This window comes from Fukomys damarensis, unplaced genomic scaffold, assembly GCF_012274545.1.
Source record: "Fukomys damarensis isolate Sample0158 unplaced genomic scaffold, DMR_v1.0_HiC HiC_scaffold_24, whole genome shotgun sequence".
NCBI lineage: Eukaryota > Metazoa > Chordata > Mammalia > Rodentia > Bathyergidae > Fukomys > Fukomys damarensis.
Window position 1 is genome coordinate 11,672,330 of NW_022900936.1, and position 14,571 is coordinate 11,686,900.

The following is a 14,571-nucleotide window of genomic DNA, read 5'->3' on the forward strand; positions in this document are numbered from 1 at the left end:
TTGTCTACCGTCTGCTGTGGTAAAATATGGAATGCTTTCTTTCCGTCTGCTAAGACTGCTCTTCTTAGCATGTGTCTTAAATAGTAGCAGAATGGCATTTGAATAAAATAAGTGGGGAAATCCATACTAAGCAATATCAGTCAGGAGAGGCGAGGTTAGTTGAGGTAACAAAGCAGTCACCAAACCCATGGGCTTTAACCCGTGAACTTTATCTCACGTTCACTGGGTGTCCTGTGTCAGATGGGTGGGACTCGAGGTTGTCCTTACGGCAATGCTAGGCCTGGAGCGGCTGCCACTTGGGTCATTGTCCATTGCTCTGCAGAGGGCAAAGGGAGGAGGAGGTGAAGCGGAAATCGGCTGCTTCACAGTCAATGGGCAAAGTGAGCCACATGGCCACACCTCCCTACAGGGGAGAGGACAGAAGCGGTCCTGGTGTGTCGTGGCAGAAGGTCGCAATTCCTAGTGAAACCACTTAAGGACCGTTCCATAGGCACGCTTACTATTTCTCTGTAGCACTATGCTTTCAGAGTTTGAAAAATCTGCAAACCCTTTACTGAGTAGCGGGATAATATTTTCTTTCTGCACCTTCCCCCACGGGCAGCCCATCCTCCTTGCGGTACACTTACTCACTGTGGTGTTTTGGCTTTTTGAAGAGCAGCCAATGGTGAAGCCCTGGCCACTTGCATGACACCTTCACACTCTTTACTGCCTGACCTTAAAACGAAAGACCTCTGAAAGCGGGAGGACATTTTTGATGACATAGAATCTGTGTATGAAAGGCTTCTTATGTGGCAGAAGTGTGACCTTAGTGCTTAACGCTGGAGTCGGTGGCAGAGGTATAGATAACCGTCCCGGCCTCCGCAGTCACAAGCTCTGTGATGCCTGTGTGTTTTCTTTTTAGTTTACTTCATTTCAGTCGAGTGAGAGTAAGCTAGCAAGGATCAGGAGGCTGGATTTCAAAGCTCTTAGGGTGTGACTCTGAGATTGATTTGGGGCCTGAGGAATGGGAGCTGGACATGAAACCAGTATTCAGGGTTTCCCTGTTACATGAGGAGGATATAGGATGGCCCACAGGGGTCTTAAATCTCAGTGCATACCAAATCCTATGCACCGTTTTTCCCTATCCAGGCACACCTGTGATAAAGCTTAATTTATAATTTGGGCACATCAAGAGATTAGCAGTAACTGATAATAAAATAGGACACTTACACTATGCTGTAATAAAACTTGACCCAAGTTAACTGAAATCACGGAAAATGAAACTGCATGCATGTAAGGGTGTCCACTGTACTTCATATCCTTTTTTAATACTTTTTATCAAAATGACCCAGTTGCTCCCAGAATCCCTTTAGCCTTCCTGTGGTGAGGGCATTGAAGGGCACCAGGCCGGACTGTAAACAGGGCTTCTCAAATACTTAGATGTAAAGAATAAAGAAGCGGACGTTTTTTGTTTTAATTTCCAGTCCTTCCTAACTACACAGCTTTTTGCGTGATACCAAGCCCCCTGCTGGCAGGTTGCGGTAACGCCACACTGCTGGAGAGGCTCTGAGCGCTTGTCTCTGTTTCCGACCATATGCTACTATCAGTAGCAAGTAGCTGGCGCAGGTTCCTGAATTTCTCTTCGGAGGAACCTGCTGTGTGTGATTGATAAGCTGGGTGAAACCGCCTCTCTGTGCGCGGGTTGCTGTGGCAGAAGTTGTTCCAATAAGCTATTGACGAGGAAGGCTAGTGAGCCCTCCGACCCCAGAGACCCGGCTGTCTCTGACCTCAAAACCTGCTATCCAGGTGTCTAATCTCAGCCCCTGTGCGTCCACGATGCGCACCTTTCTCAGTGTGGTTTCCCTTTACGGATAGAGTTCAGTGTATGTAAAAGCTCGGGGCCCCCGGCACCAACATAAAGCCTCCCATACACGTCACATGTTTCTTCGTATTTTAGAACTTTGGGGAAGAAAGCACGATCTAGCGGTCCAACCGGCTGAGCAGATTTAGAGTTGATGCTTAACTCCTCTCTTGCTTCTCTCCATTTTATCTCTCAGGCGGTTTTTCGACCTTGTTGGAGTTAGTTCGAAAGCTGACACCATATGTAGACTGACAGGCTACCTTCAGATGGAGGACGCACCGTGGCAGCTGCTGGGTTTGCCTTTCCCCCTGGCACGTCTTGATTTTAGTCATGTGCCCTCCTTACGGTGCAGGTGTCTGCACCGAGCCAGGATTCTGGCTTTGAGTTCCTCTCTGTTGTGTGTCATGTTATGAATTTCCCTGGCCCGTGAGTTTCAGGATGAGGGCTCCGCACGTTGCTCATCACAGGAGTTGGTCTTAGTTCCTTCGCTTGGTTTTAATCACTTCCTTCCTTCTCAGGATCCTTATTCAAGTTGTCACTCGTGATACCTTCCTGTTTCTGCAGCTGCCGGCCTTCTAGGCTGTGGGCCCTTTGGGTTTATAGAGAATGAGCTCCCTCCGCCCCCTGTTGGCAGTCATTGGAACTGCACTAGCGTTGTGTGCTGAGAATTAGAGCATTGCCAACCTACTCAAAAGGGAAAATAAATCTGACTTTGCTGATTAATGGTTCAGAACATTTTGTGTTGCATTCACCTCAAAATAAACCAGCTACAGGCTGTTCAGTGTCTTCTTTCTCTCTGTAGCGTGGAGATAAGTTGCTGAGACCCCACAGCAGTGCCTGTGCTGCAGGGGGAGGTGTGAGGCGAGCCATCTTTCTGGAACCCCAAGAGCAGCTCCTGTTGGTCTGCTCCCCTAAGCAGATGGCCTCTGGCCTCCGATCCAGCGGAAAATGCTATGTACCTTTGTAAAATCTGGCTTCCTTGAGTGATCATCAAAAAGGAATTGCTGGGGATTTAGCTCAGTGGTGTTACCACCTGCCTCATAAGCACAAGGACCCAAGTTCGATCCCCAGTACAAAATAAATAAATAAATAAATAATAGAGGAATTTATGCTCGTTATCCTGTCTTCTCCTCATTTCCAATCACAGAGATTTCCCCAGCAACTCTCGGCCCCGTCCCGGGGCAGCACATCATACATAGTCCATTGCAGTCTTTGGGCCAGGTGCTTCCCCATTACCACCTGCACTTCTTGCTTTGAACCTTCTGATTATTAAAAATGAAGACGAAGCAGAGAGGAATGATTAAATACGTACCTGAGTCATCTCTGCCTATGAAGTGTGATGAGAATATACGTTGAATGTTTAAATGTTTAAAACTTTATGAGAAAATGACACATCGCCATTAATCCCCCTCAGAACCCTCCCCCTGGCTGCAGACACGGGAGCCCATCCCTCTCGGCACTTTCCGAAGCAGTTGTGGAAGTCCTCTTTCGTGAGTGTCTTTACAAGTGTCATCAAAAACGCAGCAGGTGTCGCTGCCGAGTGCCATCCGACAGAAAGTTGGGATCAGAAGTGCTTTGTGGTGTGTCCTTTCTCACCACATCTGGCCACGAGCAACTTCTGGCTGTACCCTGAAGTCAAGGTGACCACGAAAGGTGAATGTTGTGAATCCATGAGGACCGATAGCACAACTACAGATAGTCCTGAAAGAGGACTTCCACAGTTCCTTTAGAAAGTGACAAGAGCAATGGGATAAATGTACGTGGAGTAAGGGGTACATCTCCAGAGGAATGGATGCTAATGCATCTTACTGTAATGGATTTTTAAAAATTTAAACATTCATGATACTTTTTGATCACACCCCTTGGTCTGCCCTTAAGGTGACTTGTAGCAGGCCCCCAAAATATTTCCATCTCTTCTTCCATCTTCCAGTATTTAGCAGGCTGGTTCCTCCATACCCCATCATGGTACTCATTGTTAAAAACTGCCTTCAGGATTTCATAGAGTTAGGGCATCTCAGAAAGGAAATGCCTATTTTTCGTGAATCCTTCTTATCCTTTCCTGTGGCGTAGCCCATCACTCTGTGTCTATTGTAATAGATTAAAAAGGGAAAAATTGCTGAAATACAAATAAACACACCTTGAGGCTGATGTCTCAAAGATGCTTTGCGCATAAACACTCTTGTGAGGTTTCTTGAAATCTAATCTAAAAGTCGTAAGTTTCTACAAGAGTGAAATTCAAAATCGGAAAATCAGATGAAAACTTTGGAGAGTGGTCAGGCGCAGCCTTGTGCAGTCCTTTGTGCGCAGGAGTTACAGGGTCTAGGGCGGTGGGTGGTGCTTTGGCGAGAAGTTTGTCTCTGGAGGGTGATCCATTTACTAGCCCGGCCTCCTCTGCTTTTGGCACTGAGGTGAGTATCTGTAATATGGGGTCATGTTCTCCCAGAGCTGAAGTTATTGCAGGTCTTTACCGTCACGCTTTATCCCTCTGAGAAGTATCTCCTAATGAACTTTTTCCTTCAGGAAGGTAGGTATTGGGGTGGATCTTGAATTAACTGATTAGGAAAGGTTTTCCGCGAGGCTCTCTAGAAACCGAGGTGAGCAAGTCTTGTAACCATAGGGTTGGGAGCATCCAGAATCCCTGAACTCTTTGCTGTTTACCTTTCTGAAGATTCAACAATGCCCAAGCGTGATTAGCTGATAATCATGTGATCGTTACTAGAGTAAAAGCCAGTTAATCGGTTTCAAAATGAAGTGGGATTTGTAAAGTGAGTCATTACTTGTCCCTGTCTGCAGAATTTTATTAAAGCAATGTCCCTTGCCAGTACACATGGATGAGCACACATAGAATGGCCAGTTTTTGTGCACCCCAGGATATAGATTCGATAAGGAAAGTGTAAAGGACCTTGTGTTTTGTGCTAACCTTTCTGTTAGATGCTGTGGGGAAGATGTGGAAAAGGCAAAGCAATGACATTTACGATACTTCCTGACAATGACAGGAAGCAAGGTGATGCAAAATGATTTCCTTCCACTCGTGTTGCTAGGTAGTAGTGCGAAGACTGATGTAACCTGTGATGTTTATTTTTATAAGTAACGACTTCTTTTAGAGTGATCTAAAAATACATTTATCTGCTTTGTAAAACAGTACAAACAAGAAAAAAAAAACCTCACTCTTTCCAAAGTATAACCCCAAACATTAAACGTACCTAATTCACAGCAGGTACTTCCTGTTGTTTGCTAAACATTCATAAGGTGTGAGCCCTACCGGTCTGTCTTTGTGTTTCCTAGGGTTTTCACTTTCTTCTGTGGAAGAAGATGGTGTTCGAAGGCTGTATGTGAACAGTGTGAAGGAAACCGGATTAGCTTCCAAGAAAGGTAGGTCTAGAAATGTCTTTGTCTCTTAAATTGTCTCTGGGCTTCTCCAGTGGTGGATGAGAAAGATACCCCCAGAAGGTTCATATAAAAAATATTTGACCAATGCCTCATTGAAAACCCAGCCAAGGAATATGGATTTTATTGCAGTGACAGGTGTGCAAGAAATGTCATATTCTTAGATTTTAAATTTGATCCTGAGCCCGTTTCCTCGGGCCTGATGGTGCGTTTCATTCTAATCATGAGTGGTTGTTCTCACCCTCTGGGAGACTGTGGAAGTTTTGGGGGTTCTTGCTAGAGCAGAACTTGTGGGAAAACCTCTCTGCTTGGTCTTTGCTGGTCAAAACCATTGCTGAGCCTGCAAGGCTGCTTTGAAGACTATGTTCTGTTGCTTCCATTCCTCAAGAGGCTTTGCAGAAATGAGAACCTGGCTGTGGCTTCTTGGCTCACCTTGGCTACTGCTGAGCCTGAGCTATCTGTCCTCTTTCTACTCCTGGAGAATCTTTTCATTCTAGATGACAGCTGCTCCTCCAAATTCCATGATTTCTGCATCTGGGGATTCTACCAACTGCAGAAAACCTTCGGGGTGGGGGTGGGGGATAAAAAAAGAAGGTGCATCTATACTGAACTTGTACCTGTCTTTTGGGGTGTGTGTCACTGTTCCCTAAACATGATAATGTACCAACTGTTTACATAACATTAGGTAGCATAGGTAACAAAGCATATGGAAGGATGTGAGTAGGCTGTATGGAAATACCTTCTGTGTTATACCAAGGACTTAAGCACCTTCAGATCTGGGTATCTGAGAGGACCCCTTGCATCAGTCACCCCGCAGATACTCAGGGAAGACCAGGTTTGCTCACTCTGTTAGCTTCCTTGGGTGCTGTAACAAATGACCACAAACTGGGGAGCCTAAAACCACAGAAACCTCATCTCTCACAGGCAAGGAGGCTAGAAATCTGAAATCAGGGGGTTTGGATCGGGTCCTTCTGGAACCGCTCAGGGAAGTGTCTGTCCTAGGCCCCTCCCTGGCCCTGGCAGCCCCCCAGCTGTCCTTGGCGTTCCTTGGCTTCCAGCCGTTATCAGCCCATTTCTGCCGCTGTGATGCATGGCCTTTCCCTTGTGTCCTTCTGTATCTTTACAGAGTCTTCTTCTACAGCCATGCCAGCACTCACCCTCAATCATTATGAATTCATTGTAACTTAATTATATCTGTTATAGTCTATTTAATTATTATAATCATTATCTCTACACTATATATGCAAACACTTTTCCAAAGAAAGTCACATCCTTATGCTCTGAGTAGCCCTGAATTTTAGGGGACACCGATCCACCTGCCCTGCTTAGCGTGAACAGACCAGGTAGTGAGGTAGAGCTTGAACCCCATCTTCATTTCTTTCTTCTTGCCTTGGAATTTTTTTATCGAGGCAGTGGCAGAATAACACAGGTCGATGTCACAGCCCAGCACATCTGGTTGAGTTGTGCTTGGAAATCATCACCCGTGTGCTGGTAGGGACCAGTGAATGGGGCGGCCAGGGTGAAGGAACACCTGTCATTTCCACCCCTCCCGCCTTCTGACCCTGGTGTGTGCTGGGTGGTTGGTGGCTTGAAAGTCCCTGTGCAGGCCGTGTGGCCGTCAGGTTGGAGAAGTGCAGTCCACTGCCCAGCTGTGCATAGAAATGGCAGAGGTATGACAAGTGGAAAAGATACTTGGGACCTTTTATCGGCTGAGGAGGGGGCCTTTCCTTCTCTTCCCTTCGCAGTGCTCAAGCCTGGAGCCTGGAGTTTGACACAGACACTGAGCCAGGTGTCAGCTAGGAGCAGAGATGACGGCGTTCAGTCCTCTTCGAACCCAGAGGCTGATCTTTATCTCTCTCAGCACCACGAGTGCCAGTTGGTGTGCCTCGGGGGTGGGGAATGTGCAGCACCGGTTTCAGTCACATCCTGTTTTAGTTCTGAATCTGAGAACTCTGGTGTTTGATGTAAACAGTCATCTGCTGCAACCCCTCTTCCCCAAGTAGCTAGCTGTCTTCTTGCAATGGGCCACAAACACTATCTCCACACCCTGTGCGTGGAAGACTGTGTCAAGAAAGACATTCGGGACGTTCTATGTTAGATCCAGCCTTTAATTATAAAGACGCCAGCATCACGGAGAGCTCACTGGACCATGATTCTCCTTGCGCTTTATTTCTGGTTGTAAACTGTTCTCTTCCTTCTGTTTCTGTCTACTTTCGAGCTGAGCCTGATTCTCCTCTGTAGCCAGGCCTTGATAACTGTGTTGCTCATGTTACTACTGCTCAGTCTTTTTCTTTTCCAGATTGAGCACTTCCAGATCCTTGAACTGTTCAGGAGAGTGTAGACTACAACTCCGGTCCCAGCCTCTGCACACGGTCCAAGTGTAGTAGCCCTGTTAACATGACCAGAACATAGTGCAGCCGGGAGAGTCCAGTGGAACATGGCCTAATTGAGTCCTGTATCGTGTTTGCATTAATTTAGCCTGTTTAATCTTTTCTTTCTTTTTGCTATTCACATGGGGATTTTGGATACCACACATTGTAGCTCAGCCCCAGGTTCCTGTCCCTATCCACTCTCCGTCATGCGGAGCCTCCTCTGAGTTAGGCCTTACATTGGCTGCACGCGATGAATTCACTTTTGTGCCTTTTGGGGTTGTTTTACATATTGCCTCCTTCATCCTGGCCGTGTTTGTTTTGGCCTGTTATGCTGACTCTTGGAGTCATCTCAGAGCCATTTCTTGTTATCTAATTTTTTTTTCCTGATGGCGATACAGGACTGACCTTGGTCAAAAAAAGCCATGTGTCATACTACTCCAGACAGCAGGAACACTTCACAACTTTTTCCATGGTCAGATGTTCTTTCTGTGGTCAGTTGAGGATTTTCTTTTTCTGAGCAGGCTACCACGTTCTGTTCGAAAGAGAGTTTTTCTCTTTCTGAATATTGAGAGCAAACGTCTACTGGATGTCTTCAATGTACCACCAGGTCTACATGGATTAGTTCACTTCCTCTCACGTAGTGTATGTTTTCCTTGATACATGTGAGGAAACTGAGGATAGGATTCAGTAACTGTCACAGAGCCATTCCACGGTGACAGAAAGAGCCTGGTGAGGGACTTCATTGTCTCAACTGTTGGGCAGCCCCCTTGTGCTGAGAATACCCAAGTCAGGTGGCACCAGGACTGTTTCGGAACGTACAGCCAAACAATAAAATTTAAAACAATAAAATGATGACATTTTATTTTCTCACCCTTCGGGAGAAGTCAGAAGTCTTAAATCAACGAACCCACAGGCCACCCTCCCTTCCTGGGCCCTCATGGAGAATCTTTTCCACCTCATTCAGTTTCTGGCGACCCTGGAGAGTCCTTGGCTTGTGGTGACCTCACTTCAGTCTCTGCACCCTTCTCCTCCTGGCTGAGCCTCCCTTCTTTGTGCCACCGCAAGAACGTTTGTCCCCGAGTTGGGGCTGGTCAGGAAATCCAACTGGTCTTTCCCGAGTTCCTTCACTTCTTTACCACTGCAGAGATCCTCTTTTCCTTAGTAAGGCCACGATGATTGGTTCCGACCTGCGGATAGATAGGTCATTCAACCCACTGCATTTCCTAGCCTGGCAGTTTTATGAACCCAAAACTTCTTTTTGAGAAACCTCATGTATGTTTTTAGTGTTCAAGCCTTTGTATCCTTATATTATGTCTTGTGATAGCTAACTGTAGATACTTAGCTGGCTTTGAGAAAAGAATAAAATACAACACCTGAAACCCTTTTTTTCCACATACAGAGATTGTGTTTTCAGTGCAAATACTGTGATTCCCAAATCTTTTACCTAAAACATGGAAATGGTTAGCTTCACAGAATTGTATCCTCTGTTTTATTTTTACTTTGACATGGTCTCACTAAGCCAATAAATTGTCCAGGCTGGGCTGGAATGTGCAATTAAAGGCGGGTACCACTGTGCCTGGCTTTGCTTTTTTGCATTAGTGCATCAGCAAGAAATTAGACTCCTTTTCCCTTGTAGCTGAAGAGATGCTCTTGTTTTCCTCCATGTTCTTCCCAACCACTCTCTTTCTCAAGCTTCTGGAGTGTTCCTTTAATACAGTTTGAATTTCCCCAGTGTCACTCACGACTTCCTGTTTCTCCTGTTGGGCTTGTTCTTGGTTGTTCCTGTGAGCCCAAAACTGGCCCCTCTCCCTGTGTACTTTGAGAAAGTCTCAGAACATGTTTTGGGGATCTAACTAGAGATATTCACCTCAAGGTCCTGATACAGTTTACAAAAAAGGAAGGGAGAGGAACATTGCATTTACTTCCATAAACGGTTGGCTTTAAATGCATTTGGGATGAGACAGCCTTACTTGGTTGATTATAACCAGAGTGAATTTATTACATTTTGGTTTCATAGAAATGATCAGCAGACTTTTGCTTGCTGGTCACGTGTGTGCACTGTTACACGAGCGTGTGCAAAAACATCCAGTTTCAGACCATAGCATCATAGAGAAATAGCCAGAATTAGCACTTGTGAAGGACGTACAGGTAGAAGCAGGAGAGAGTTTGTTTAGGCGATGTACTGAGCTCAGGACAGGTGTCTAGAACCTTCTGAAGCCACGGCCCATGTGATCACCTGATCACTTTTGAGCGCTATAGCCTGGTTGCAGCAGTGCCTGTGCTGAGGCCCCTAGCAGGAGTGCTTGCTGTCTGTCCCTTTCCGGCAGAACTTCGAGGTGGTGTTCTGATTTGTGTGTACGTGTGACATTAAAAATTTTCCATCTTGCGTTGGCAGGCCTGAAGGCGGGAGATGAGATTCTTGAGATCAATAATCGTGCTGCTGGGACGCTGAACTCATCTATGCTCAAAGATTTCCTCTCGCAGCCTTCCCTGGGCCTCCTGGTGAGGACCTACCCGGAGCTGGAGGACGGAGCGGAGCTGCTGGAGAGCCCGCCGCACCGAGTGGACGGCCCTGCGGACCCAGGCGAGAGCCCGCTTGCCTTCCTCACCAGCAACCCAGGTAGGGCCCTGTTGCCGGGACAGCCGGGAGGCTTGCCCTGCGACTTCCTCCATCTGGCAGGCTGTGATGTGTGCGAGTGAGGTGGGCTGATAACGGACCCCATGCTTCCTGTTGAAATCCCAAAAGGGGTCTGGACCTGTTTTTTCATGGAATGACCGTTTAGTTACAAATTTCCCTGTCACCCATCACAAGCTTGCTAGTGCTTCTGCTGCTCTTTGGAATTTTGGAGATAGGCGGATGGGAGAGGCCATGGTCTCTTGGCTCTGGGCAAAGATAAGGTGCTGGGAATCATAAGATGCTGAAAGCCTGGGCTCTACCCTGACCTTCCCTGTCACCATCCCCAAAGCCACGTGGCCCTGCTTTTCCTGCTGAGTTGGGAGGGCTGGGGTGGAGATGTGTGCAGGATTCTTTGGCCCAGTGGACTTGGGCTCATTCACCTGACGGTCTGAACGTCCACAGGCCCGCGGAACCCCCTGCCTCTTCCCACCCGCTGCTCTTTCGTTCTCCTGCTCACACTGGCGACCTCGTGCTGATTCTAACGGAAGCAGCTGGAGTGTCCCCTGCCCACGGGCGTCTTCCCGGGACCCCACAGAGCTCACTCTTTCCCCTGTGCTCCCCTCAGCCTGCAAACACATATTTGCTGTGGCCCCAAGCTCTGTAACACGCCGCTTCCTCGCTTGTGTCTCGCAGACTGGGTTTCTGCTGTTCATCGTTGGTCTCCTGGCTCGTTGCGCATAGCTGGCTGTATGAGTGACCCTTTCCTTTTTCAGCAAGAGGGAGGGTGAGCAAGGGAACAAGTGAACAGTGTAGATTGCTCTTGCTTATTTCTTTATGACCTGGTTCTGGGACTTGGATCCGTTTAACAAGTTGGATTTTGGAGTTACTTTCTTTTCATGGTTTAGGTTAAAAAACTGGCTTTTTCAGTTTCAGGAATTATCTCAGTTGTGGGTACTTGAGTATCTTTTCATACCATTGTTGTTTTTCAAATTGCCTTCTGAATTTTTTTGCCTGGGTAAGAAGGAGCCCTGTGACCAGTCATTCTTCTGTTCAGTGGCTCTCCAGAAATATTTGACACGTTGAAATTTCAGAAAATTGACTATACTTACTCTTATTCTCATATCCTCGTGGAACTCCCACCCAATCCTGTTTCTAAAAAGTGGCTCCTATAAGTTGTAGCCCCTAAATAAAAGGAGTGGAGACCACGGAGGCTGTTCTCGTATGTGACCACCAGATGGCAGGCTGGATCCCATAAAACAATCCACGTGCATTTGCTTCGGTAATGTTAGGGATACAGTATTATGGTAGTTTGTATTATTTAAAGCATTTTTAATAAGCTTGGAATACATGCTACAAGCCACAGTGTGTTTTCTATCTACTCCCTTCCTGTGGACCACAGATGAAAGGCTGGGATTAGCAAACTACAATCCACAAACCAAAGCCAGCACCTGGACCTGGCTTGTTTTTGTAAATAAAGTTTTATTGGGACACAGCCACACCGATTCATTCACCTCTTGTCTGTGTATTTTCACTGTGGCAGAGTAATTGTGACAGGAACAAAGTTTGCTGTTTCCTGATAAAAACTGGGGCTGAAATTCCTTTTGTTTTTTTAAAGATGGTCATTTTTAATGATCTGGTTTCTTTCTTTCTTAAAAAATTGTGTAATATGTACACATTTGTGTATTGTATAATTAAAAACTACCTTGTATATATGTATCTGTTTAAGAAACACCTGAGTGTATTGTGTGTATACAATAGCAGGCCTGTCTTTTATGGGACCAAGTTTAAACTCATCTGGCCTCTGCATCCTACATCTTTAGATTTATTCATTCATTTGTTTTTTTCCCCAATGAAGTGGTGACAATGTGAACCTCAGGTCTCTGCCTGTCTGCCTTTTGGTTGCTTCCACTTCCTAGTCTGTGTTCCACAGTGAAAGATAAAAGAAGAAGCAAGTAAACAGGATAAAATAACCCATAAGATTGCTCCATAATGAGACAGGAAATAAAGCCGTATCTACAGACAGCTGCAGTTCAAATAAAACACGACTGAGAAAATTTGTACAATGGGCAGGCTGGACTACTGCCTTGGCCTAAATTTGGAAGTGGCTAAAAATAAATATCCTGAGTGGCAAGGTGGAGGCCTGCGGTGTGGGGACCCTGGGAAAGGGGGTCACCCGGAGCGTTTGGCCACCTTGACGAGGACCTTTGGGGTGAGTGTCTCAGGGACCCTGAGGTTCACACCAGCCTGGCTGGGCCCCTCTGCTGAAGGTCGGCTCTGCCTAGCTTCTGCCGCCTCTCAAGTTCCAGTGTGTGGAGTAGCAGTCCCTCCTTGAGGACCCCAGGGAGACAGCGATTCACCATCAAGGTTGGGTTGTTTCTGGACCTCTTTCTCATGTAGACATTTGTTTCTTCTCTGTAGAAGCGTCACAACCTGGTAGCTAAAAGCAGGCTCTTGAGACAGGTTCCTTGGGGTCTGGGTTCTATTTCAACGTTAGCTTCATGACGAAAAAGGTCTTGTGATGCTCTCTGCCATATCATTCTCCGCTCCACGTGGCCTCCTCAGTTGTGATTAAATGGGTTGCTGAATGTTTAGAAGAATACCTATGAAATGCTCAGTGAATGCTCTGTAACTAAAAGTTTTTCTTTTTTAACCTTTCTGCCTTCTCCCCGTCCATCTGCAGCAGTCGAATTGCCTGATGGTTAAGTTTGTGAGCTGTATCTCGCTTATATTTCCCTTTCCCAGGTAGAAGAAGCAAAGGAATTCTGTAGCCTTGACTGCTGAGGTCCCAGAGCTCCGTTCTGGGATGTGCTCTGGGGGTGCACTACTCCCTGTGCTGGCGGTGGCTTCAAACTCCTCAGGTGATTGGAAAGTGCAGCTGGAGTCAGGAGCCATTATCTTGGGGGTCACCGGCTCTTCTGGTTAGGATCCTGTTCTTATTTGTTTCCTGGTGACATTCAAACATCCCTGTAGTTTGCTAATAACATTGCAGGATTTGCTTCCCTAACATTTTTGTGATGAAACTCTGTTGGATGTCCACAAAGTATATTCTTCTATTTTGATGCAAGGAGGAAGTCTGGTGTGTGGGTTTCCTGGCTGGCTTAGGAAGCCAGGGTGTGGCCAAGGACAGTCTATCCCTGTGTTCTCTCTGAGGCTCAGTTCCTTGTCCTTGGCCATTTGCCCTCTGTTGGTTCTGGCTGGAGTTTCTCTGGAGCTACTTTCACCTATTTAGTTTTAAAAGCCCTGTTTACACAAATACTACTAGGATGTCTAGAACTTAAAAAAAATCTCTCACTGGCTGTTCTTATAGGAAGAACCTCGCGGTGGGTGAAGGGGAAACTACAGTTGGAAGTCACAGGCTGAGGTCTGTGTGAGGTTCCAAAATGCCCCTTGCATGTTCTTGTGTGATTTATTTCCACTGCTGCTCTCATCACTACTCTCATCTCTAGCACGGTTGACCTTTTGGGCCAGATTCTTCTTTGCTGTACGTGGGAGGCTGTCCTGTGCACTGGTGTCTGGCAGGATCCCTGTGAGCCGCTCCAGGACAGTAGTGCCCAGCCCCAAGTTGTGCCCAACCGAAATAGCTTCGGATATCCAGCCGTGACTCAGGGGGCAGAATCTCCCCTCGTTGAGAACCACTGTCTGGGTTTTCGAGAAGGTATACCCGTGTCACCCAGTTGGGGAAATATTCCTGTGAACATCAACATAGGAAAGCACATACAGACCTAAAATAATCTTTAAAAAGTTTTAACTCATTTATTGAGAGTCTTCCAACACAAATACCCTTTCCTGGCTTCCCTTGTCCCCCCTTTTTAATAAGGGAATCGAGATGACAAAGTAAATGCTTATCTGACTGTTGGCCTAAATGGGAGTAAAATTATTGAGGGCGAGGGCGTAGAGTGTAAAATTCACAACCGAAAGGAAAGGAAAGGAAAATATTGCCTTGGGTAATTATGTGAAAACCCAGCTTTTATGCAAATTATAAGAATCACAGTTGAAGCAGCATCCTTTGGGTCTTTCCGAGGTTTCAAGTGTCTGTTTGTCTCCCTTGTTTTCAGTTCAGGCTTTAGGGCTGACATTCTTTTTGGTGGGGAATGTGATTCTGAGGTGAATGCCTGGAATTCCACTCGTCCAGCTGGGGCAAAACAGGTGCCTTGGTTTATCTCAATGAGTACCTCCTGTTCCAATAAAAAGCGCCAGGACTCCAGGAATAGAGGTTGCTTCTTACTTGAAAAATAATTATTCTTGCATTTGAGCTAAAGAAAGTGGAGTGTCTGTGGCTAACAGCAGGACCACGGCACATTAGAGACAATCAGGGCCGGCCTCAGACTGGTGGAGTCAAAGCCTCTGATGAGCCT

At 46.4% G+C, this 14,571-nt stretch overlaps 1 protein-coding gene across 14 annotated transcripts in view; it reads left to right on the top strand.

The window, feature by feature from the left end:
- The window catches only part of Tiam1 (TIAM Rac1 associated GEF 1), a 401,135-nt gene that overhangs the window by 334,496 nt on the left and 52,068 nt on the right, over positions 1 to 14,571 (top strand). For all 14 annotated transcript variants that reach the window (XM_033755948.1, XM_010608608.2, XM_033755949.1 and 11 more), the window contains 2 exons: positions 5,126 to 5,212; positions 9,995 to 10,219. In XM_033755948.1, coding sequence (XP_033611839.1) covers positions 5,126 to 5,212; positions 9,995 to 10,219 — 312 coding nt within the window. The remainder of the gene's footprint in view (positions 1 to 5,125; positions 5,213 to 9,994; positions 10,220 to 14,571) is intronic.